The sequence below is a fragment of the Vigna umbellata genome, chromosome 8 (assembly GCF_029865625.1).
Source record: "Vigna umbellata cultivar VRB3 chromosome 8, Vumbellata_1.0, whole genome shotgun sequence".
Lineage (NCBI taxonomy): Eukaryota > Viridiplantae > Streptophyta > Magnoliopsida > Fabales > Fabaceae > Vigna > Vigna umbellata.
In genome coordinates this window covers 24994180-25015243 of record NC_142172.1, presented here as the reverse complement: position 1 = coordinate 25015243, position 21064 = coordinate 24994180, and the positions used below count along the sequence as shown (strand labels likewise).

Genomic DNA, 21064 nt, shown 5'->3' with positions numbered 1-21064 from the left:
CGAGGTAAAAAGAGGGTGACTTTATGCCTCGGTTCTGAACCGGGTTAAAACGAGATCAGATTATGTCTCGGTTCTTAGATACCCGAGGCAATAGCGTGTTTTTTTTTTGGGTATGCACAGTCCACTTCTCCCTCTTCGTTCCACAGTCCACAGTTCAAGTTCAAGCAAAACAATAAACAATCCACAGTTCAAGCAAAACAGTCCATAGTCCAAGCAAGTTATTGAATTTTCCTTCCCTTTCACAGAACCAAATATCAAAAGATACAGAACCAAATCTCAGAAGCAAGCACTCCAACAGCAACTACAGAGAAATCGCTCCAAAAATAACACAGAAAAAAAAAGTATGGGATTTGATGCAATGAGCATTGCGGAGGTTGTCATCACCAACTCTGAGAACGATTTGGGGAAGAAGAGAGGCTCCTGCAAGGCCAAACCAGAACAGAGAGAAGAAAAGATGAAGGTTGATGCCTCCCTTTCTCGCAGAAACGCCACCGCTGCAGGACGCCCTCGCCACGACCTCGCCGCCACCTCGCCTCCAAAGAAACCTCCGCGATTCGTTCAACTCTTAGATCGACGAACCTCCCACCAAACGCCTTAGATCGGCGAGCCTCCCATCATCACCGTCGCGGTACTCGTCTCCACCATCGCGCCTCCCCTCCGCTTTCGACGCCGGCCACCATCGCGCCGCCCCTCTGCTTTCGACGCAGGCCACCATCGCGCCTCTCCTCCGCTTTCGACGCCGGCCACCATCGCGCCTCCCCTCCGGAGCGCAAGCTGCTGCAATGAAGGAAAGAACCTCCTTGCGCCGTGGCTGCCAAGTGAGAGAAGAGAGATTCCCCTTTTTGTTTCTGCTTCTGCTGCGAGAGGAAAGAAAAGCGTTTCTGCTTCTGCTGTGAGAGTAGGTAAAAGCGTTTCTGCTTCTACTGTGAGAGTAGGTAATGTGCGAGAGGTAATAGGCCTCGGTTCTCCTTTGACCAAGTCAATAGAGGTAATAGGCCTCGGTTCTCCTCTAACCGAGTCAATACGCCAAAACACAGACCTCAATTCCACCTTTAACCGAGTTAATAGACTGTAATATGTGCTATATGCTTCAGTTCTCACTGAACCGAGGCATATAAATTCATCAAAACTACAAAATTGCCACCGCTTTCTGATAAGCTTCGGTTTTTCTTAGACCGAAGTCTATTAGGCGAGTTAAAAAGCATATTTTTTACTAGTGTAGAAGAAAATTTCAAAGCTAAGTGTAAGAGAAAAATGCGCACTATATTAAGACATACTATAATGCCTAAATCAAAAGAGAAAAAATGGAAGTGACAAACCTTCCAAACTTTACAACTACCTTTTCACATACCTTCTAAATTTTTGGTGTTCCAACAATTTCTTCTTTAATAATGGTTGTTAGCCGTACCCTTTTTATGCAAGAATTTATTCTCTTCTATACTTTCCTCCAATCTCTCTTTGTCTTTCTCTTTTTTTTTACCATAAGATGTGTATTTATATACATACATTGTAATATTTTGGTCTTAATTGTGAATTGATTGATAATGAATAATATAGAGAAAGAATTGGTCTTGATAGCAACATATTTCAAAAATCAATCAAATCATATAATATCCAAGATATTGATCTTAATTTTACAAATCAATATAATTATATCCTTTTTAGAAAAAACTGACTCAATCACCTTTCTTTTTAAAGACTAAGATGTCATGTGAGGGGTGTGAAGAGTAAAGAGGGGGTAAGGATATGAATAAAACCCTTGAATTATTGGACTCACAAAATAGATTAAAAACCGAGTGGGCTATTTTATTTTATTATTATTTTTATTACTATATTTTTTATTCTTTTTGTGCTAAAATTAAAGTTAGAAAATTAAAAAAGAAATTCTTTCATTTTTTTTTTGTCTTTTTTACCTACCATTAATTGAAAACATATTTTTTTTTATATTTTTTATTATTTTTTTAAAATGAATTTATTTAGCTGGACGAAATTGGGTATTTATTGACAAGCAATGTAATTGATCCAAAAGATTACAAACGATGTCATCAAGCATGCACATTGGTGATCTACGTTAATGATATAACTATCTCTGGTAATAGCATACATGATATTGATCATATAACTAAGATTCTCAATGGTCAATTCAAAATTAAAAATCTAGGTAACTTATCTTACTTTTTTAGTTTCGAAGTTGCTTGTAATCCTAAGGAATCCACTTATCTCAACTAAGTATGCTCTGGACCTCCTCAATGAAATAGAAATGCTCGATACAACCCATCAACACCCTAATGAACTTCTCCACCAAAGTCTTATCTGAAGGTGACAACCTATTGTTGATCTTGCAACTTTTGTAAGATTGATCGGGAGGCTCATTTACCTCACAAGCATGTGCCCTAACATGACCTATATTGTTCATCACTTAAGCCAATATGTTGCCTCTCCAACTTAAATTCATCATTAAGCTACTTTCAAAATCCTGTGCTACATCAAACAAACACCTGGTCAATAATTTTTTTAAAGACAGCAAGCAACATCACTTTGAAGGCTTATACTGATTCTGATTGGACTGGTTGCCCTGACTCAAGAAAATCCACCACTGGCTACATTGTTTATCTAGGCGACTCACCCATTTCTTGGAAGTCTAAAAAGTAATCTACTATCTCAGGTAGCTCCTCTAAACTCAAGTATCGCGCCATCGCTCAAATTGTTTGTGAAGTCCAATGGCTCAATAATCTAATGCACGACCTTCGCCTCCCCTTCTCGCAACCTGCTACCATCTTTTGTGACAATCTGTCTACCATCAAAATCGCCACCAATCAAGTCTCTATGAAAAAACAATACATATAGAAATCGATTGTCACCTCGTTCAGAGAAGATTCAACACAACATTGTCAAACTACTCCTTGTTCACTCCACTTTACAACTCGCAGATATTCTCACAAAGTCGCTCCCTCCATCCACTTTTCATAATATCAATTCCAAATTTGACACTATCAACATTTATGTCAAGCTTAAGGGAGGCTGTTAGAACACCAAAAATCCTAACCTCCATTTGTTTTTTCCGTTTTCTCTATTTTACCTTTTCTGTTTCCCGTTTCTCTTATTCCTTCTATATATGTATCTCATCCTTCTTTGGATCATACTACATTCATGTAATATAAAAAGCACAAAAGCTCTTTCTTTATTTCTTCCTCTGCTTTCCTTCTTCCTTTCGTGCATAAGCCCGTGGTTCTCCATTTATAACCATGTATGAGTTCATGCACGTTTACAGGTCGTATATGGATACAATGCATAGTTCATTTTCTACGTAGTTCTTCTATGAGTACAGAAACTCTGATCATTATGTTCTATACAGAAACTTATCACAACCTTATGAGTTTTTTACTTAGTAAAATACAGGTGATTCTTAAAACTTAATTACTATTTTCACCCTAAAATGCCTTCTAATATACTTTTTTTCTTCCTATATATAATCACATTTATCTTATTCCCAGGAAGAAGAAAAACACACCCTTTTCTACCCGTTATCTATTTATGTAGTAACACTACAAAAATGCTCCAGTGTAATAAAAGAAAGGTAATTAATTATCTTTTGCATTTGTTGCGAACAAGTTTTCACTCAGATTACGAAGATATACTAGCTGCCTGTTCGATGTATAACGCTACTTAAATCAAACATATCCAAATTATCTTTACATTCATTATGAAATTAATAATTAAATAATATAATTGAAAATAAAATATACCATAACAAATTACATCATGAAAATCGTTATATTTAATTTACATATCACAAATATAATTATTGGCGTGTCTATTGTATCTTTTTCAAAATACTTCAAGGTAGTACTGTGTCCACGTGAATGTTATTTTATTTAACTGGCTTTTTCAAGGAAAACGACGGAAGAATAGTTCCCTCTACTTATCTGGCTTGTTTGTCTGACCTACAAATATTTCTTTCATTGAAAAATTCATGGAAAGTAACTTTCTATCAATGTTATATACTAATCTGATCACAAACCGCACTCCCTTCTCTATCTCCCATTTCACTGAAAAAAATAATTAATTTTCTGATTCAATCATGGCGACAATTAAACTTCATGGAAGCCCCTTCTCAACAGCCACCATGCGAGCTACTGCTTCCCTGTACGAGAAGGAGGTTGAATTTGAGTTTGTTCACGTTGACATGAAAAATGGTGAACACAAAAAGGAACCCTTCATTTTGCTCAACGTAAGCATTAAGTAAAATTTTCTTATGACTCCAGTGATATTTTCCCTTGTTTAGCTATTTTTCAATTCTGCTATTCACCTCCATCTGATGCAGCCATTTGGGCAAGTTCCAGCGTTCGAAGATGGAGATTTGAAGCTCTTTGGTATGATATATATGATTAAATATATACACTCATTGATATATACTAAGAAACAATACATTCTTTTAACAGGTTTTCTTCTGCTAACACTTATCAAGGATCCTTTCTACTTTGGACCATACTATATCAGTTTAAGAATCGACATTGATTATGATGATGTAAATTACACTCTATATATGTTCATCTGTTAGAAAATTACGGTTAAAATTTCTAGTAAATTACAGAATCACAAGTGAATTTCACCAAATTTTATGACTTTTAAGAAATTTCAGTATAATGATATGATATGGTATAGCATGTGTAAATGTACATTAGTAGACAGGAACATGGAACTAACAATTTGAAACACAGAATCAAGGGCAATAACTCAATATATTGTTCATGAGTATGCTGATAAGGGGACCCAACTGATATGCAACGACTCGAAGAAGATGGCAATAGTGAGAATGTGGATGGAAATAGAGAGCCAAAAGTACGATCAAGCAGCTTCAAAACTTGTATGGGAGGTTGCAGTAAAGCCAATGTATGGGATTCCTACGGATCCGGCGGCTGTAGAAGAGACAGAAGGGAAACTAGGTACTATTCTTGATTTCTACGAGAAAACACTGTCTCAAAACAAATACTTAGCAGGTGAGTGTTTCACCTTGGCGGATCTGCATCACCTTCCCACCCTTCATTACTTGATGAACACACCGAGCAAGAAGTTGTTTGAATCACGACCACATGTTACTGCATGGATTGCTGATATTACAGCAAGACCAGCTTGGTCTAAGGTTCTTGCCATGCAGCCCAATCTAAGCAGTAAATAGAGACCGACCCATTTCACCTCATGTCGTGTTCTCTCAATAGTTCAAAAGATGCATTGCCACCATAAGTTCATCAAATTCGTTGCGCCGCTTCCCATATTCATCTTTTCAAGTTTTATGTAATGGAAATTTGCTGTTGTTATCGTTATCTTTTGAACAAATTACCCTTGCATATGTTATATCTTCCAAGTTTATACGATTCTTCTATTTTCTCTTATGATAACTTTGAAATACATTATATATTTTTACTGACTATAAATCTAAAAAGACTAAATTATCACATTTCAAATAAATCGCTTCCGGTATCCGAATAATTTGGTTTATATTTTTTAACAATCCTACAAGAAAAATTTATTATAATTATCACCAAAACATAGAAATACGTCATTAATATTACTTTGTGACGATATCAAAGTTGTTACTAAAACTTTTGTCATTGTTATAATTCTGAATTTAATTTTAAATTTTACTAAAATTAAATTTATTGTGACAAAAATAATTGTCATTAGTAATTTTGTGTTATAGTGACTAATGAAATATCACAAATATATAAGATAATAATGACAAATTTATTTTCCCTAGTATTGTTTTTGTAACAGTGATAAATAACAAATTATCAAATAAAAAGTTAATTAGTTAACACTATTAATTATTAATTATTAATTATTATTATTATTATTATTATTATATTATCAAACTTTATGTGATAATTAATTAATATTTATTATCATCGTCATTATTATTATTAGAAATTGTGATAACAGTAGTTGCTACAAATAATTATCATATTGTAATAAACAGACAAATCACATTTAAAAGTTTGAAACTAAAAATCAATTTAAATAAATAAACATAAAATATAAATATAAAATATTCATTACATTTAAAATGAAAAAAACCTAAAATATGTAACTATATATCCAAACATAAACATGTCAAATGAGACAAGTGCTTTTTTCAATTTCTTCTCCATATATGTCACCTACATTTTACAAATTATCATGTGAAATATTAAGAAAAAAAAATCAACACTGTAAATATGTCACATGGTCAAGATAAAATTGTTATAAATATGATTCAAGTAAATAAATAAGATTCTCATATAAAATAAATTCAATGAATTATAAGACTAAAATAACCCTTGTAAAGTAGTTACACATAACTTATGATAACATTAATATTATGATTATTTGTGATATTTATCTTTCTCAAGTGCGTTTACGTATTTCTCCAAGTGTTTTCATGTGTTACTTTCCGAGAAAGGAACCTATATGGATGTCTAATGTTTTAGTGCTTCCTCTTTTTGGATCTTAATCAACATTCACACATTCTCGCAAATAAATGACAGCAAAAGAACAATATTCTCACAAGTCAGGTACATAACAAAAGAGAACATGAACAGTTGTACATTATTAAAGATGATAAATTAAGAAAGAAAAGAAAGAGAGAAATTAATAGTTTCTTCCTCTTACGAAGAAGATTTAATTAAAGAATTTGGGATTAGTGGACAGTCATTAACAACCATGATGATGATAAATAAAATGTATGAGATGGAGCTTCCAAATTTTGAAAGATATATCAGTCATAACAGCCAAGATTTTAATCTTGTAAATCATGATATAACATCAATTTCATTATTGATGTTTATTTTCTTTATTTTGACGTAAAAATAAAAATTTATGTTACTTGGTTGTACGGGATGTTTTTCCTACAGTAGGGAAGCACCACAGAAGGACATCCAGAGGAATAGAATGTCAGTGAAAGTAATGTTGTCAAAACGGATTATCTGATCTGACTCGGTCCACCACATGTTTAGTAACCTAACCTAATTTAATTAATTTATTAGCGAGTTGAAAAAATTAAAACTCGTTCCGACGCATTGGTTAATGGGTTAAATGGATTGGTTCCCTAGTTCACTTAATTATAATTGTTTTTTTAAAAAAAAAATACATTTTTTTAATACAAATCTAAATAAATTTCACACTAAAATGATGTTAAACTCTATTATATATTATTTAAAATAAAATAATAATACTATATAATTTAAATGTAATCCAAAAGCAAACACAGAAAGCAAATAAATAAATTTTTAAGTTTCTAATTTTGATAATTTTTGTGTCACTTTAGAGTCTTAAATAGATAAATTCATAATATTTTTCTCTATTGAAACACCTTCTTTCTTATCCCATCTATGATACGATAAAAAAATTGTTAAATAATAATATTAAAACACAAAAAATAAATAATTAAATTAAATTAGGTGAATTGATGAGCCAACTCGGTTCACCCAAGCCGAGTTCTAAGTAGATAAGATTGAAAATTAGTCTTATAAAAAAATTACATTTTTTAAGCTTAACTTAGTCCAAATCCATAATGGACCGAATTGATTCATAGATTTTAATTCATGTTGATAGGTGGAAGAGAAATGCCGCTAAAGTTAAACGCCTTTAAAGGGTAAATGCACTTGTAGAAGGTGGGAAAGTGGAGAAACGGCGGAGATGAAACCACAATCAATGTAAATTTTGTAAAAACTAACTCTTAACAATTAAGATACACTTAAATTAATCTAAAATTTTAAAATTAATTTTAATTTTCACTGTAAATTAAAAACAAAAATATACGTAATCCTTGTCACATAAACATACATCTATATGATAAGTTTCACAATTTATCAATTATATATAGATTTAAACCCTCATTTGGTCCTCATATTTGTTGGTCAATCTCAAGTGGGTCCTCATTTTTTTTCGGTCTCAATTGGGTTCGTAAACTTGTAAAATTGAGCCAATTAAGCCCTCTCCGTTAAGTTTTCACTGACACCGTCTGCAGATGCTGACGTAGTGCACACTTAATAGGTTGATGTTTGTTTGATTACGTGGAATTTTTATTTAAATTAAGACATTATGACTTGGCAAAATTTAATTATTTTATGTTAAAATTTAGGGATTTTATTTGCTTTGAGTTAGGAAAGTGGTCGAAGTGACGAACAAGGGGGGTATGATGGTTGTGCGACAAGGAGAAGTTGCGGTTCCATGGAAGCCAGGATTTTCTGGGTTTGGCTGAGGTTGCTGGTGAAGGCGCGACGAGGAGAAGTCGCGATTGGTTTTTTGTGGTTTTGTAAAAGCGGCATTTGTCTGTCTGATAATTACAAATGGGATTTGGTAGTGGGTGCAAATTACATGGTAAAACTTTCTCTTTGTATTATTGATGGAGATCAAGTCAAACTTAAATTTCTTACTCAAATACCAGTATTATTGCTTTGCTCTGTTGTTGTAGTTGGTGGGGTCAGGTGGAAAAGTCATGGGGAGTACGGCGAATCTTTCCTTGTCTAAGGAAGTTTTATTTTTCCTTTGTGCATTTGGAATGCATTTTTTCCCTTAGATTCTGAATAAAACTTTGAAGACAGGATTTAGTTTTAATTTAATTTCAGTGAAACTGATTCTAAGACTAATTTGTGAATTGCAAGAGGCTGATGGTGGGTAGATTTATTTATTTTTTCCTTAAAGAAAAATTTTACCTTAGTGCAGATAAAATTGGAAAGGAAGAGGTGAACTGTTGAACAACCCAAATCTAGTGTTGAACCTTCATTAAAGAAAAATTTTTCTACAAGTTACCTTAAAAGAAAACTTCATTGTTTAAGAAAACTCTTCTCCTTGATGAAAAGTGTTCAATGGCCTTGTGCCTCTTCGTCTCTGTCCTCTAGGACTCATCATTTCTCTTCCGCTTATTCTACTTCCTCGAACCCCCACCTTGGTGTGAGGGATTTAGATTGGAAGCACTTTTGTCGCCAGTGATGGGTCGTTGTACAATTAGGGATTTACTTTTGGGGGTGTCATATGACACAGAATCAAGGACGAAGGCAGAAGACATGGCGGCAGAGACAGAGATACGGAGAGATTGCGGTGCTTGAAAGAGGAAGGACGAACACCTTTTTTGATATCTCTTGCAATCTCAAAACCTAATTTTTGTTCCTGCTTACTCGTTTTCCAGCCGATGTTTGTTTTGGCAAGGTAATCTTGAAGGCGTGAGAATGGAGTATTGGTTGTTGTCGTCCATTTGAATATCGAAATCTAGAATAGAGTGATTGTGATTGGTCATATTGAAAGTAAAAAGTGGTGAGGATGAGACGAGATGTTGCGATGAAGGAATGACGCGCGAAGATGGTGTGAGAACTGGTTTCGCATGGAGGTTGCAGCTGTGGTCTTTGCGTTAGAGGAGGCCACATAAAAAACTCTTAATTTTTTAAAAAAATCCACGTAATAAAATATTTTTACATCAGTGTGCACCACGTCATCACAGTTAGACGGCGTCAATGAAAACTTAACGGAAAGGACTTAATTGGCTCAATTTTACAAATTTATAGACTCAATTGAGACCGAAAAAAATGAGAACCAACTTAAGATTAACCAATAAATATGATGACCAAATGAGGGTTTAAACCTTACATCCACTACAAAAATACATGGAATTACCGACGGAACTTTACCGACGGAATCATTTCCATCGGTAAACGATGTATTACCGACGGATTTTATCGACGGATAAAAAAAAAGTGATTACCGACGGATTTTGATCTTCGGTCATTACCGACGACCACAATCCGTCGGTAATCCGTCGGTAAAAGCCTTCGGTAATTACCGACGGCCCAAATCCGTCGGTAAATCCGTCGGTAAAAAGAGCGGCAAAATTCCCGCCCATTTTTCCTCTCTCACTGTGCGAAGAAGACTATGTTTTAAGAGCATTTTTCACCTTCTCACGGTACAGCAGCACGACAAGGGTGAAACTATCTCACGTGAAGAAGCTCAAGATCCAGCAGCTTCCATCCAGCAACAACACGCTGAATGTATCACGGCTGGAGGTAAGAGGAGCCACCACCGAGAAGGAATGGAGTGCACGGTGAAGAAGCAAAGCTGCACGCACATGGAGCTACTGTTACCACAGCCATGAGTGTGTCTCGGCCTGCAGCATAATAGGCATGGTCCAACACGTGAAGATGGTGAGAAGCAGCATCCAACAAGTTTCCAAAGCACATTGATGAACCACACGGAACGTCACTGCTGCCATGGATGCTCAAAAAATAATTTAGGAATTTTCCAAATTTTAGGGTTTCTAAAACAATTGGACAACCTAAGTTTAGTCTTTGATTTTGGTTTTGGAATGAATTGGATTGTTGTTTTGGTTTAGGAATGAAGAAAGTTTGATAAAAAAAAAAAATTGAGGAAACAGACGAAGGGGAAAGAGGAAGAAGATGAACCAGATCGACATATTTACCGACGGACTTACCGACGGCTTTTTCCTTCGGTAATTACCGACGGATTTTTTTGCCATTACCGACGGATTTATCCTTCGGTAATTACCGACGGCCATAAAAGTCGTCGGTAAAGGTTACCGACAACGTTATTACCGACGGAATTAGGTCCGTCGGTAATCCGTCGAAAAAATACCATTATCGACGGATTTTTGACGTTTCCGACGGATTTTGACCGTCGGTAATAAATGTTTTTTTTGTAGTGATCTATAATAGAAAAATAATTTTATTCTATTTTTATTGATTGAATTAACAATGGTTAAAAATATTAAAATTAAATATTGATTACAAGAAAATGAAATTTTATTAGATAAAAGTAATGGAAGAGACTCCATTCATCATTCACATTCAAGTGCTTAATGTAACACTTTCCAAAATAAAAAGTGTTTTAATGAAAAAGAAAATTAAAAGCCCATGCGCATCCGGGGAATCGAACCCCGGTCAGTACCGTGGGAGGGTACTATGATACCACTACACCAGATGCGCTTCTTGGCATAATATGGTGGAGTATATATCATGATTCGTATTCTTTGTATGTTTCTTTTGGTGAAAATCTAAAATCTAAAATCTAAGTGTAACATATTAAATATCAATTAGTCTTTAATCACTTACATGTTATTTTTTATTATCATAAATATGTTTTAATAACACCACCTTAATATTTACATAATTCTTTTATGCAAACACTTATCAAATAAATTATTTAAATAATTTTTTTCTAATTGAAAAACCGTTTTAAACAATACTCCAAATCCTATATTTAAGTTTTATCCTTTAACTTTATTTTTTTAGGGTTAAATATGTTTTTAGTCCCTACACTATCAAGCGAAATTGTTTTTAGTTCCTCTTTCAAATTAAGCTACATTTTGATCCTTCTTCTTAAGGAAACCATAATTTTTCGTCCTCCAAAACTAACAACGTTAAAAAAATGCTGAGTTGGCTGACGGTGGAGTGCCACATCATTTTTTTTTCTGACATCAATCTTCCCATATTTTCTCCCGCTCCACCAACCCAACCCCATTCCCCCACCATGGATTTTCCCACTGCCTCCTCAGCCACCGACGACCCTCCCCTCCCTTCCGCATCACAAATACCAACACAAGCTGAATTCATTAGCTACAATTTAACAACAACTCATTCAACCCATTATCTGATTACCACTCTTATTTCTGAATTCATTTGAACAAAATGAAGTAATTGACATTCAAGAAGGAAACAACAAAACACCCAACTGGGCAAACCCGGGTACGAACCCGAATCGCGCTCCTCGACCCGCATCTCGTACGAATTGGGACCGATGGTGACAATGTCAGCAATTTTGGGATTGGGTCCTGCACCAACAATCGCAGAGCCAAGCTCTTCGAAAATGCCTCTGACAACGACAGACTGGAGGTCCTCGTTGGGCTTCATCTTCTCTGATAAGGGCCTGCCGCGCTTCCAGATGTGGCCATCGGACAACTTCTGGTGCGACTCGACAAGGACCTTGCCGTTTTTGGCAGTGACACAGACGAGGACGACGTGGACTATCTGAATCGGAGGACTGGAGTTGGCGAGGGAGGTTTCTCCCTGGGAGAGTTTAAGCCAGAGGTTGTGCACGTTTTTGGTGTCGGGCTTGACGCCCAACGAGGCGAAGGACTCAGAGGGGAGGCGGGGTTTGAGCCAATCGGAGAGGGATTGGGGAGACGCGAAGTTGTGGGGACTCGAGGGTAGGGTGTTGAGGGCAGTGGTTGTGGTGGTATTTTTGGAAGGTGTTGCGGTGAGGGACATGGCGAGGAATTTGAGGAAGCGGTGCGAGAAGAGGCAGCGGGTGGAAGCGATGTTGGGCTGATGAGGCGGTGGGTGGGTGGGGGGCGTTGTGCTGATGAAGGTTTGGGTGGTTTTATTTTTCTGATTTGGGTCTCTATGGTGGTGGGAGGAGATGAACTGATACGCGATTTGGGGATTTTTTAGGCAGTGGAGATGGAGGTTTTACGTTGGCTATGAAGGTGAGTGTGGTGGAGGGTGGTTGCACATGGGGGTTTCACAGTTGATGGTGGCGCCGAAGATGTTCGAGGTGGCGCTGGAGGTGGCTATGGTAGAGTCGGAGGGAGAGGGAGGGAGAGGAGCTGAGAAAGATTAACCGGTGTCAGAAAAAAAAACGACGTGTCATACCACCGTTAGCCACCTCAGCTTATTTTTAACGCTGTTAATTTTGGAGGACGAAAAATTATGGTTTTCTTAAAGAGAAAGATCAAAATGTAGCTTAATTTGAAAAAGAGACTAAAAACAAATTTGCTAGGGACTAAAAACCTATTTAACCGTTTTTTTCTACCTATATGTACTTTTGTAATGCTTTAACTTTCTAATAAGAGAAACATTAGGATTTGTTTTAATTTTCTTACCACCATTTTTGATGAAAAAAATATTTATCTGTATTAGATTATTTAGCTCTAACAATGATGATTATTTAAGAAACCCAATGGTAGATTCATCCGCTTTGTGGATTGTAACAGCAAACGCACAGTCATAAACCCTCCTTAAAGTTGCTCTTAAAATCTTTCTCTCAAAATTATACATTATTCTGTTACTACTTTTTAATCATGTGTAACTTGAATTATTTTCAGTTAAAAATTAATATTTATTTACAATTTTAACATACAGGTATTGAATATTTTTTAAATTATTTAAGTATTCATAAAGTATTGAGCATTCCTCAGTTTAACCTCTAAAGTATTAATTATTTATTTAAAATGACATATTTTTTCCTATTTAGAAACTCTTCTTTTTAATTTTAAAAAAATTATGAGTTTTATTGTATTTACTACCTTATTTTAATTATTCATTCACTGTTTATTTGATAAAGAAAATAAGTGAATATCTGAAAATGTTATTATTCATGTGTATCAGTGGTCAGAGTTTCTAGAATCTGTATTGTTAAAGAGAAAACAATCAAATTGTTAAATTAAAACTGATTTAGAGATAAATTTTATTTAGTTTATTTAAAAATAAAATTATTTAATTATTATATAAAATGGGTTAGAAATTAAAATTTATTATTGATCTAGAAAAATGCAAAAATGAAGTTAAAAACCTTCTATGTTTATAGATTTAGAAACATTTAGTACTCATCCTATTATTAGAGATAGTGTGATAAGATGAACAAATTTTAAGATTTCTTCTTCTTAAGTGAATCTCTAGTTTAATTCCAAAACTCAAATATATTAGATTTCTCTTCCAAAACTCACTATTTTTATATAGACCAATTATTTTTCAAATAATATTAAAATGTATAAAATATAAATAGATTTTTTTTATTAATTGAAGTTCATTGTGTAAAAAATATCATTCTTTAAATCTTCTTTTTAAACTTTCTCAAACTTTTTTTTCTTAATTTCTAACCTCAATCTTCGTTCTTTTGAAGATAAAAACTATAGAAGTTTTTCTAGTGTAAAACTTTACACGCTCACTCAATAAAAGACAAAAACATAATAAAGTTTATTTTTTATCTTTTTTAAGGTAGTTTTTTCCTTTTGGGTTGCATGTGGATGAAGAGACAATGTGACTCAAAGGTGTTCTAAGTGAATATTTGTTGCTTTGTGATCATGATTATATGTTTAGATTTGTAATTAGAGTCTTACTTGTTTAGTTAGGTCATTATGTATTAGATAGAGTTATAAGGAGTATTTGTGAAAGAAAATGGTTGTTAAATTAAGGTAAGAGAAGTTAATCTTAATTGTTTTTTGCAATTTGACTTAGATTGTGTAGTTGATTGTTTAGTACATTGTGTTTTTTATTTCAAATCGGTATGTGGCACTTGATTGTTTTAATTAGATGTGTAGTAATGGAATAAATGAGAAAAATGTATTGTAAGAATGAGTTGAATATTTGAGTTATGAAGTTTGATTTGGACATGTGGAGTAGTGTTTTGGTCACTAATAAGGCATTTTGATTGAATTGGTGTTGTTTATGACTTGGGTTTAGGATGGTATATCTTATTAGCAACTAGGACACCTTCTGATGTGTAGATTTTTACATCAACGTTATGAGACTCATTGGACAAGCTCATTCCCTGTTAGATGAGTGCTAAATTTGAGATTGGTAGAGTTAATGAAGACTTATAATATTTGTTGACAATCAAACTCTCGTTAAGCGACATCCAAACTCAAGTTTGGTAGAGTCAAGGGAGAAGGGGTCACTTGACGAGTTTGATCTCGTTGGGCGAATTAATTTGTATTTAGTTTTAGTTCTCAACTCATTGGGTGAGCCATTTAGTTAGATTGATTGTCTTTCCAGAGACAACTCACTAGGTGAGTAACTAGGTTTGCTAAGCTAGTTTGTCACAATTTGATGATGAAATTGAGACATGAATTATGGTGAACTTGTAGTAAATGTATGAATATGTGGAAGAATGATGTTTCTAAGAGAATGAAAGTTGAAGAATAGAATGAAATAAAGTGCTTATGGAATTGTGTGCTTTATATAAGTTTTTGTACTTCTAAGGAGAAGTGCCAATACTTGTTGATTTAATGGTATGCATTGATTAAGGATACGAGTTTGTATCATGAAGTCATGTTAGTTCGTCGGCAAGTGTACTGAGTTGCGCAAGTAATATAAAATGGTAAGATTAAGTATCATTTTCCAAGATACTCGTGTAATACTAAGGAATTGTACGATTAATAACTCATCTAGACCAACGAATACAAGAATATGTGCAAGTAAATAAATGAACAAATAATTAAAGGTGGACTTTGATATTTTAAGGCACTTAGAAGAATGACAAGTGAGGAATGGAATTGAATGATATACTAAGGATAGAATTCACCAACTTCACTCTCATGCACACACAAACTCTCTCATCTCCATCTAACGCTAATGTTGACCCACTAAAACACTCTAACCATATTCCCTTATGTGAAAGAGCCTAAACTTTCTTACTAAGCATCAAACCTTTGATCACTTAACAAACAAACCCACATTAAAATCTAGGGTTTAAGACAACAAAATGGGTCATGCTCCACTCTAGATACAAGCCTTCATTAGATCTATTATTTCAAACCTAAGGTTCACTAAATTCTCCCCAAAACCTAGAAAATTCGCAAATCAAGCTATCCATGTTCCCATTTCAAATAAGCACTAATACTACAAACAAGAAATTAACATTTAAATGAAGAGACATATATATACATATACATACATACATACATATATATATATATATATATATATATATATATATATATATATATACATATACATATACATATATACATATATATATACATATACATATATACATATACATACATACATATACATATACATATACATATATGTATATATGTATGTATGTATATATGTATATGTATATGTATGTGTATATGTATATATGTGTATATGTATATATGTATATATGTATATATATGTATGTGTATATATATACACATACATATATATACATATATACATTCACTACAAGAAATATTACATTTACATACAAATATTTATATACGGATTGTAATCTGTATATAATTCAAATATTACATACGGATTTTATATACGGATTTTAGAAAATCATTATTTAAAAAAAATCAAAGTTTCAGACTCTTTCCTCGAACCGTCTTTCCTTAACCTTCTTCACTTTTCTCTATTCTCTAAGCTTCTTCCCCATCTTTACTCCTCTTCATGCTTCTCCTTCAATAAGACGTGAACTTCTTGGGCCCTCCTTCGAGCTTTTTCTTCGTTTTCATCGGTGCGTGCGTGTGGCTTTTGCAACCATCGAACGTTTGTCCTACCGATTCAGTCGATCTACATCTCTAGTTAGGGCTCCAACCTCTTTTCACCATTTTCTTCATTTTCAACCGATTAAATCCTCTTTTCTATCGATTAAAAGCCTTTCCACCGATTGATTCTTCGATTTAGGTTTCCTTCGTCAACCTAGGGTTTTAGGGTTCTTCGCGTCGAATCCTCTCCGTTTTTGGAGTATTCCTGGATTCTCATGGTTTGGAAGAAATTGCACACAAATGCTATTCAGGAGAACAACTGAAAGATGCGTTGTCGAGCTGGAGCCATGCTTTCGCCGTAACTGCAGGTATCACTGGTTGGGTCCTTTGTACTTTCTTTGGTTTGAGAGTGAATGAAGCATAAGTTAAGGTTGTGAAAGAGAATACTGTGTTAACTTGTTAAACTAAACGTTAAGCATCAATAATCAACAATTATTTATCTTTCCTATATTCATCACAGGGGATAAGAGCTATCGAAGGATTGTCCCTGAAACTGCATTCCAGCATTAGAGATTGCTTGGAAGCTCGTTCTTTCAAGAAAATGAAGAGACTAAGACTCCTACAACTTGATCATGTACAACTTAGTGGAGATTATGGGTATTTCAAGCAATTGGTGATTGGTGCTGTCAGAGGATTTCTAAGACCATATTCTCTTGTAAGTAGTGAAAATTGGGTTGCTCTGTTTGCATCAATGGTTAATGGTCTGATAATTGGGTTGCTCTGTTTGCATCAATGCTTAATGGTCCTGTTCAGTTTTTTATTATAACCACTTATTAGTTATGATTGCATTAATGTTTGCATCTGATATTCTTTCATGACTAATTTTAGTTCATATCTTGTAATATACCTGTAATGAAATGAAATAAAAACCAGAGAATAAGATTTTTCATTGCTCCTGCATCTCTATCCAAGTTACGCATGAGTAATATGTGGGGTGGAGCAAAACAAAGAAACTTACATGCTTAAAAGAAGATGTTCTATATGTGCTCTCCACTTTCTTCCTTGGTATGTCCTATATATGGATGGCTTCCTTGTCATCATGTATTTTATTTCAGCCAAGAAAATAGGTCATTTCCTTTCCATTAATTCCACACTGCCCCCTTCTTCTTTCACGTATCAAGTCTCTCATTTCTCCAATAATATAATGTCACAAAGGGTCCTCCACTTATTGTTTTCAGCCGTGTGTTTTTGTCTCCTCCCATGTGCACTTTTGAATTAAAAAAATAAATGAATGCCCATCATTCACGTGATGCACCTCCACTTCTATATATATTTTTTATTGAGTCATATGAAGTGTCGTGTGCTTGCTGCACAATCCATATTCTTTCTCACTTTCCGTACAACCCATGTGAGCTTCCAAATTCATTTTTAATGCTAGTGCTCTTTTTGGTGGTGGCCGTGTGTGTTAGAAAATGTGGCAGCTGCATTCCATCTCCAAATTAAAATTCGAACATGCATTCTCCATGCCCCACTTCTCCACTTGAAGCTTTTTATTTCTTCATTCTTTATTCTTTACATCATCCTTTCTTCATGTGCCGTCAGTTGTACTACCACCACTTCAGTTGTGTGGCATTTTTGGATATTTTCATAGAATGTTGTTATTAACAGAGATTTATGTTTGTATTTCAACCACCCATCCAGTTTTGAGAAAGAAGAAAATAAACAATATTTGATTCTTTGAAAATTGTTACTTTCGTTGCTTTGATCATTGAAAATTTGACATAAAAAAAACTCTCTCCCTAAATAAGTTTTTGAGGAAGAAGAAAATACAAAATTGATTCTTGAAAATTGATGCTGTGATCGTTGTAAGTTTTGAAATAAACCAATTGGTCTATTTTAGAGGTAACTTGGAAGCTTTAGTGGTCTTTATGATGAGCAGCAACAACAGCTAGAACTTTGTTTTTTTTTCAGCGCATTAGCATTTTGCTAGTAGTAGGGGTGTGGATAAAGAGGAGCAGTGGGTAGTTCTAACTCTCGTGTGGGTAGTTCTAACTCTCCAGATTATGTTAGCAATATTATTCTATCATGTATCCTCTGTTTATATGCTTGTACAAAATGTTGTTACTAGTTGAAATCTGTATGTTCGTGTATGTGTGATTATTAAGGTTGCTGAATTATGTTATCCCTTGCCCTCAGAAATCAAGTAGGCTTTCGACATTTGGGGATGACGTGTCTACATCCCCTGTCAAAAGTGATGCAAGATTGGTACCCGAAAGCATAAAGGATATAGTTTATGACGTAAACAGTGCACCTTTGGTCAATTTCCACCATTATGAAAGATTGCAGCAGGAAGTTTCATACAAGGTAGATGTTTATTTTGTTTTCACGATAAGTCCAACCAAGATGTATCGTTTTTGTAATTTGAATTCCATATCTTTTTGGCTATGCTTGATTGTGCTGGTGAAAGTCGGAGGGTAGAAAGCAGATTATGGTATCAAAATAATTCTTAACCAAGACTTAAAATGTATTTTATTATATATCTTTTTTATACCCTAACTAAGCCAGAGTAAAGTGATATTCTCTGCATATTTTCCAGCTGCTCAAGCTCATACACTTTTTCTATTACCATATTCTTTTAAATAACATGCATATTTAAAGTGATTTTCCTTGCCCATAAATTTACATTGGGTTATATTTATCTTCTTCCATTCTCAGCCCGTGGTTGCTTCAATGGTACTGGCATATCTGATATTGCGTTTGCCTGAATGAGGAGCAAATAGGTGTTGCACGTAGAATAGATGGAGTAAGGGCACGGTGATTAATTGCATTTCAAGTGGAAGAATATGCCAATCAAGGGTTGCTGCCACGTTATTCATCTAGGAGCTAAAAGGGTCTTTTTTTAAATTATTTTAAATGCTTATTCTTTGGAATGGTTACGTGAATTGGTATATGATGTGTCATGCATTATCTTATTTCTATGTATTGCATTTTACTGGATTTATTAAGCCAATGGGAATTGAAATGCATTCTTGCTGCACATGCTATGCTTGTTTCTAGTTGAATGAGAAAAGAAAACAAGTAAATTTTGCTGTCACGAAGACTTCCAGTTAGCTGCTATAAATTTTGTTTATATATTGTTGTCTTTGCTGTATAGACTACATAAATGCTACACTAAAAAAAAATTGTTGTATTTGCTGTAAAATCTGCATAAAACATTTGTTGTTTTTGCTGTAAAATCTGCATAAAATCTTTACTATCTTTGCTGTTAAATATGCATAAAACCTTTGCTGTCTTTGCTGTAAAATCTGCATAAAACCTTTGCTGTCTTTGTTGTAAAATCTGCATAAAACTTTTGCTGTCTTTGCTGTAAAATCTACATAAAAACTTTGCTGTTATTGCACCTAATACCTTGCTGTTTGGGCTGTTCTGGATGCTATTATTGCAATTAAAACTTTGATGTTTGCTGCCCAAAAAGTCTTGCTGTTTTGGTTAAAATGGTGCAGAATATCTTTGTTTTAAAGCTTTTTGTTTTTTACAGATGCAATGTGGTTATTGGCCAATAACCTTAAAGGGAAAATGCAATGTGGTGAAGTTGTTATCACGGTGATGGAGTGGTGATGGAGTGCAACTGACAATATCAATCCAAGATGAACAAAATCCTTAGTGATTATTAGGAAATTATAGACTTGTCATTCTATGTTGTTTGACATGTTATTAATTGTAGAATTTATATTGTTTAACATCTTAGGAACAGTACAATTTATTTATGAATATTAGACATTTTGTAAACTTATTTGATATGATTTTTAAGTAATATATATTTATTCTTAATGTGAAATGTTTGATATGGTGTTAAATAAAAGTTATTGTGATGGTTGGTTGTTATTACAAGTTTAATTGTAATCAATGTATGTGCAGGTGTTGAATAAAACAATTTTTTCTATAAACAATGTTACATACGGATTTTTCCGTATATAATTATATACGGATATTTCTGTATGTAATTATATACGGATTTTATATACGGATTTTTCCGTATATAATTACATACGGATTTTTCCGTATGTAATTATATACGGAAAAATCCGTATATAATATTAGCTACGATCATTTTATATACGGATTTTTGTCCGTATATAATCCTATGTAATACTTTTTTATATACGGATTTTTGAAGTTTTATACGGATTTTGGCGGTAGATAATAATGATTTTTCTTGTAGTGATTGTTGACTGGTTCCAAACAGAGTGTAACGCAGCGGAATAAAACTGGAGTAGCAGAAAGCGTGTTCGGTCACCCTTTTTTTAAAATAAATTGGTCCGTTTTTAGAAAATCAATTTTCTGTCAGAAAATTTATCGAACAGTTGATATGTGTAAAAGATAAAGAGTGTAGGGAATAGAAAATCACACGAGTAATTTTTATACTGGTTCGATTCAACAAAATCTACATCCAGTCGTTAATCACTATGAAAAGTGATTAACAATTCCACTAAAAAGATGTTTCACAGATTACAACAAATAGTGAATAAAGCAGATAAATAAACCTTCCTTCGACGAACGAACCAGAAGAAGAACACTCTGCCAACTCGAAGAGAACCGCTCCAACTATCGACAAACGAAACGCGAGCTTCTCCTATTCACGAGACCAGGCAGAGCACCTTGCTAACTCGAAGAGAGCTTGCTCTGACTATCGACACACGACACGCGAGCCTCTCCTGTTCACGAGACCAAGCAAGGGAACTTGAACTATAGCTTCTGAGAACTTCCTCTGACAAACAGTATTCTGCAAGAGCTTATATTCAACAACTTCTTGAGTGATCTTCACAGAAACCCAATATATAGCTAGTTGTTCTGAATATCTAAGGTTAAGTCTCAATTGCC

At 34.2% G+C, this 21064-nt stretch overlaps 3 protein-coding genes and 1 non-coding gene across 6 annotated transcripts; 2 read left to right on the top strand and 2 right to left on the bottom strand.

Annotated features, from left to right (window-relative positions):
* Positions 1 to 4049: 4049 nt before the first annotated feature.
* Positions 4050 to 5324, top strand: LOC124849117 (glutathione S-transferase-like). The gene is made up of 3 exons (XM_047326990.2): positions 4050 to 4231; positions 4325 to 4373; positions 4722 to 5324. The coding sequence occupies exons 1-3, from the start codon at positions 4082 to 4084 to the stop codon at positions 5177 to 5179; spliced, it is 657 nt and encodes a 218-aa protein (XP_047182946.1). The 5' UTR covers positions 4050 to 4081; the 3' UTR covers positions 5180 to 5324.
* A 4698-nt stretch (positions 5325 to 10022) lies between these two features.
* On the bottom strand, positions 10023 to 16742 carry LOC148194336 (uncharacterized). Its single transcript, XM_088097194.1, has 5 exons — positions 16702 to 16742; positions 16580 to 16629; positions 11712 to 12307; positions 11461 to 11600; positions 10023 to 10233 (listed from the first exon to the last, which is right to left on the bottom strand). Exons 1-5 carry the CDS (start codon positions 16740 to 16742, stop codon positions 10023 to 10025), a joined length of 1038 nt encoding a protein of 345 aa, XP_087953320.1.
* On the bottom strand, positions 10900 to 10970 carry TRNAG-CCC (transfer RNA glycine (anticodon CCC)). The gene has a single exon. It is a non-coding gene; the product is annotated as a tRNA-Gly (tRNA).
* Positions 16059 to 20021, top strand: LOC148194335 (uncharacterized). 3 transcript variants are annotated; one of them, XR_015781777.1, is made up of 5 exons: positions 16062 to 16551; positions 16704 to 16898; positions 18380 to 18547; positions 18899 to 19074; positions 19722 to 20021. XR_015781777.1 is itself a non-coding variant. In XM_088097743.1 (4 exons), the coding sequence occupies exons 2-4, from the start codon at positions 16785 to 16787 to the stop codon at positions 19788 to 19790; spliced, it is 351 nt and encodes a 116-aa protein (XP_087953869.1). In that variant the 5' UTR covers positions 16059 to 16551; positions 16704 to 16784; the 3' UTR covers positions 19791 to 20021. The 3 variants fall into 3 exon arrangements, 2 of the variants coding, with proteins under 2 accessions (XP_087953869.1, XP_087953870.1); XM_088097743.1 differs by lacking the exon at positions 18899 to 19074 and having other exon boundaries at positions 16059 to 16551; XM_088097744.1 differs by having other exon boundaries at positions 18899 to 20021.
* The last annotated feature ends 1043 nt before the right edge of the window (positions 20022 to 21064 follow it).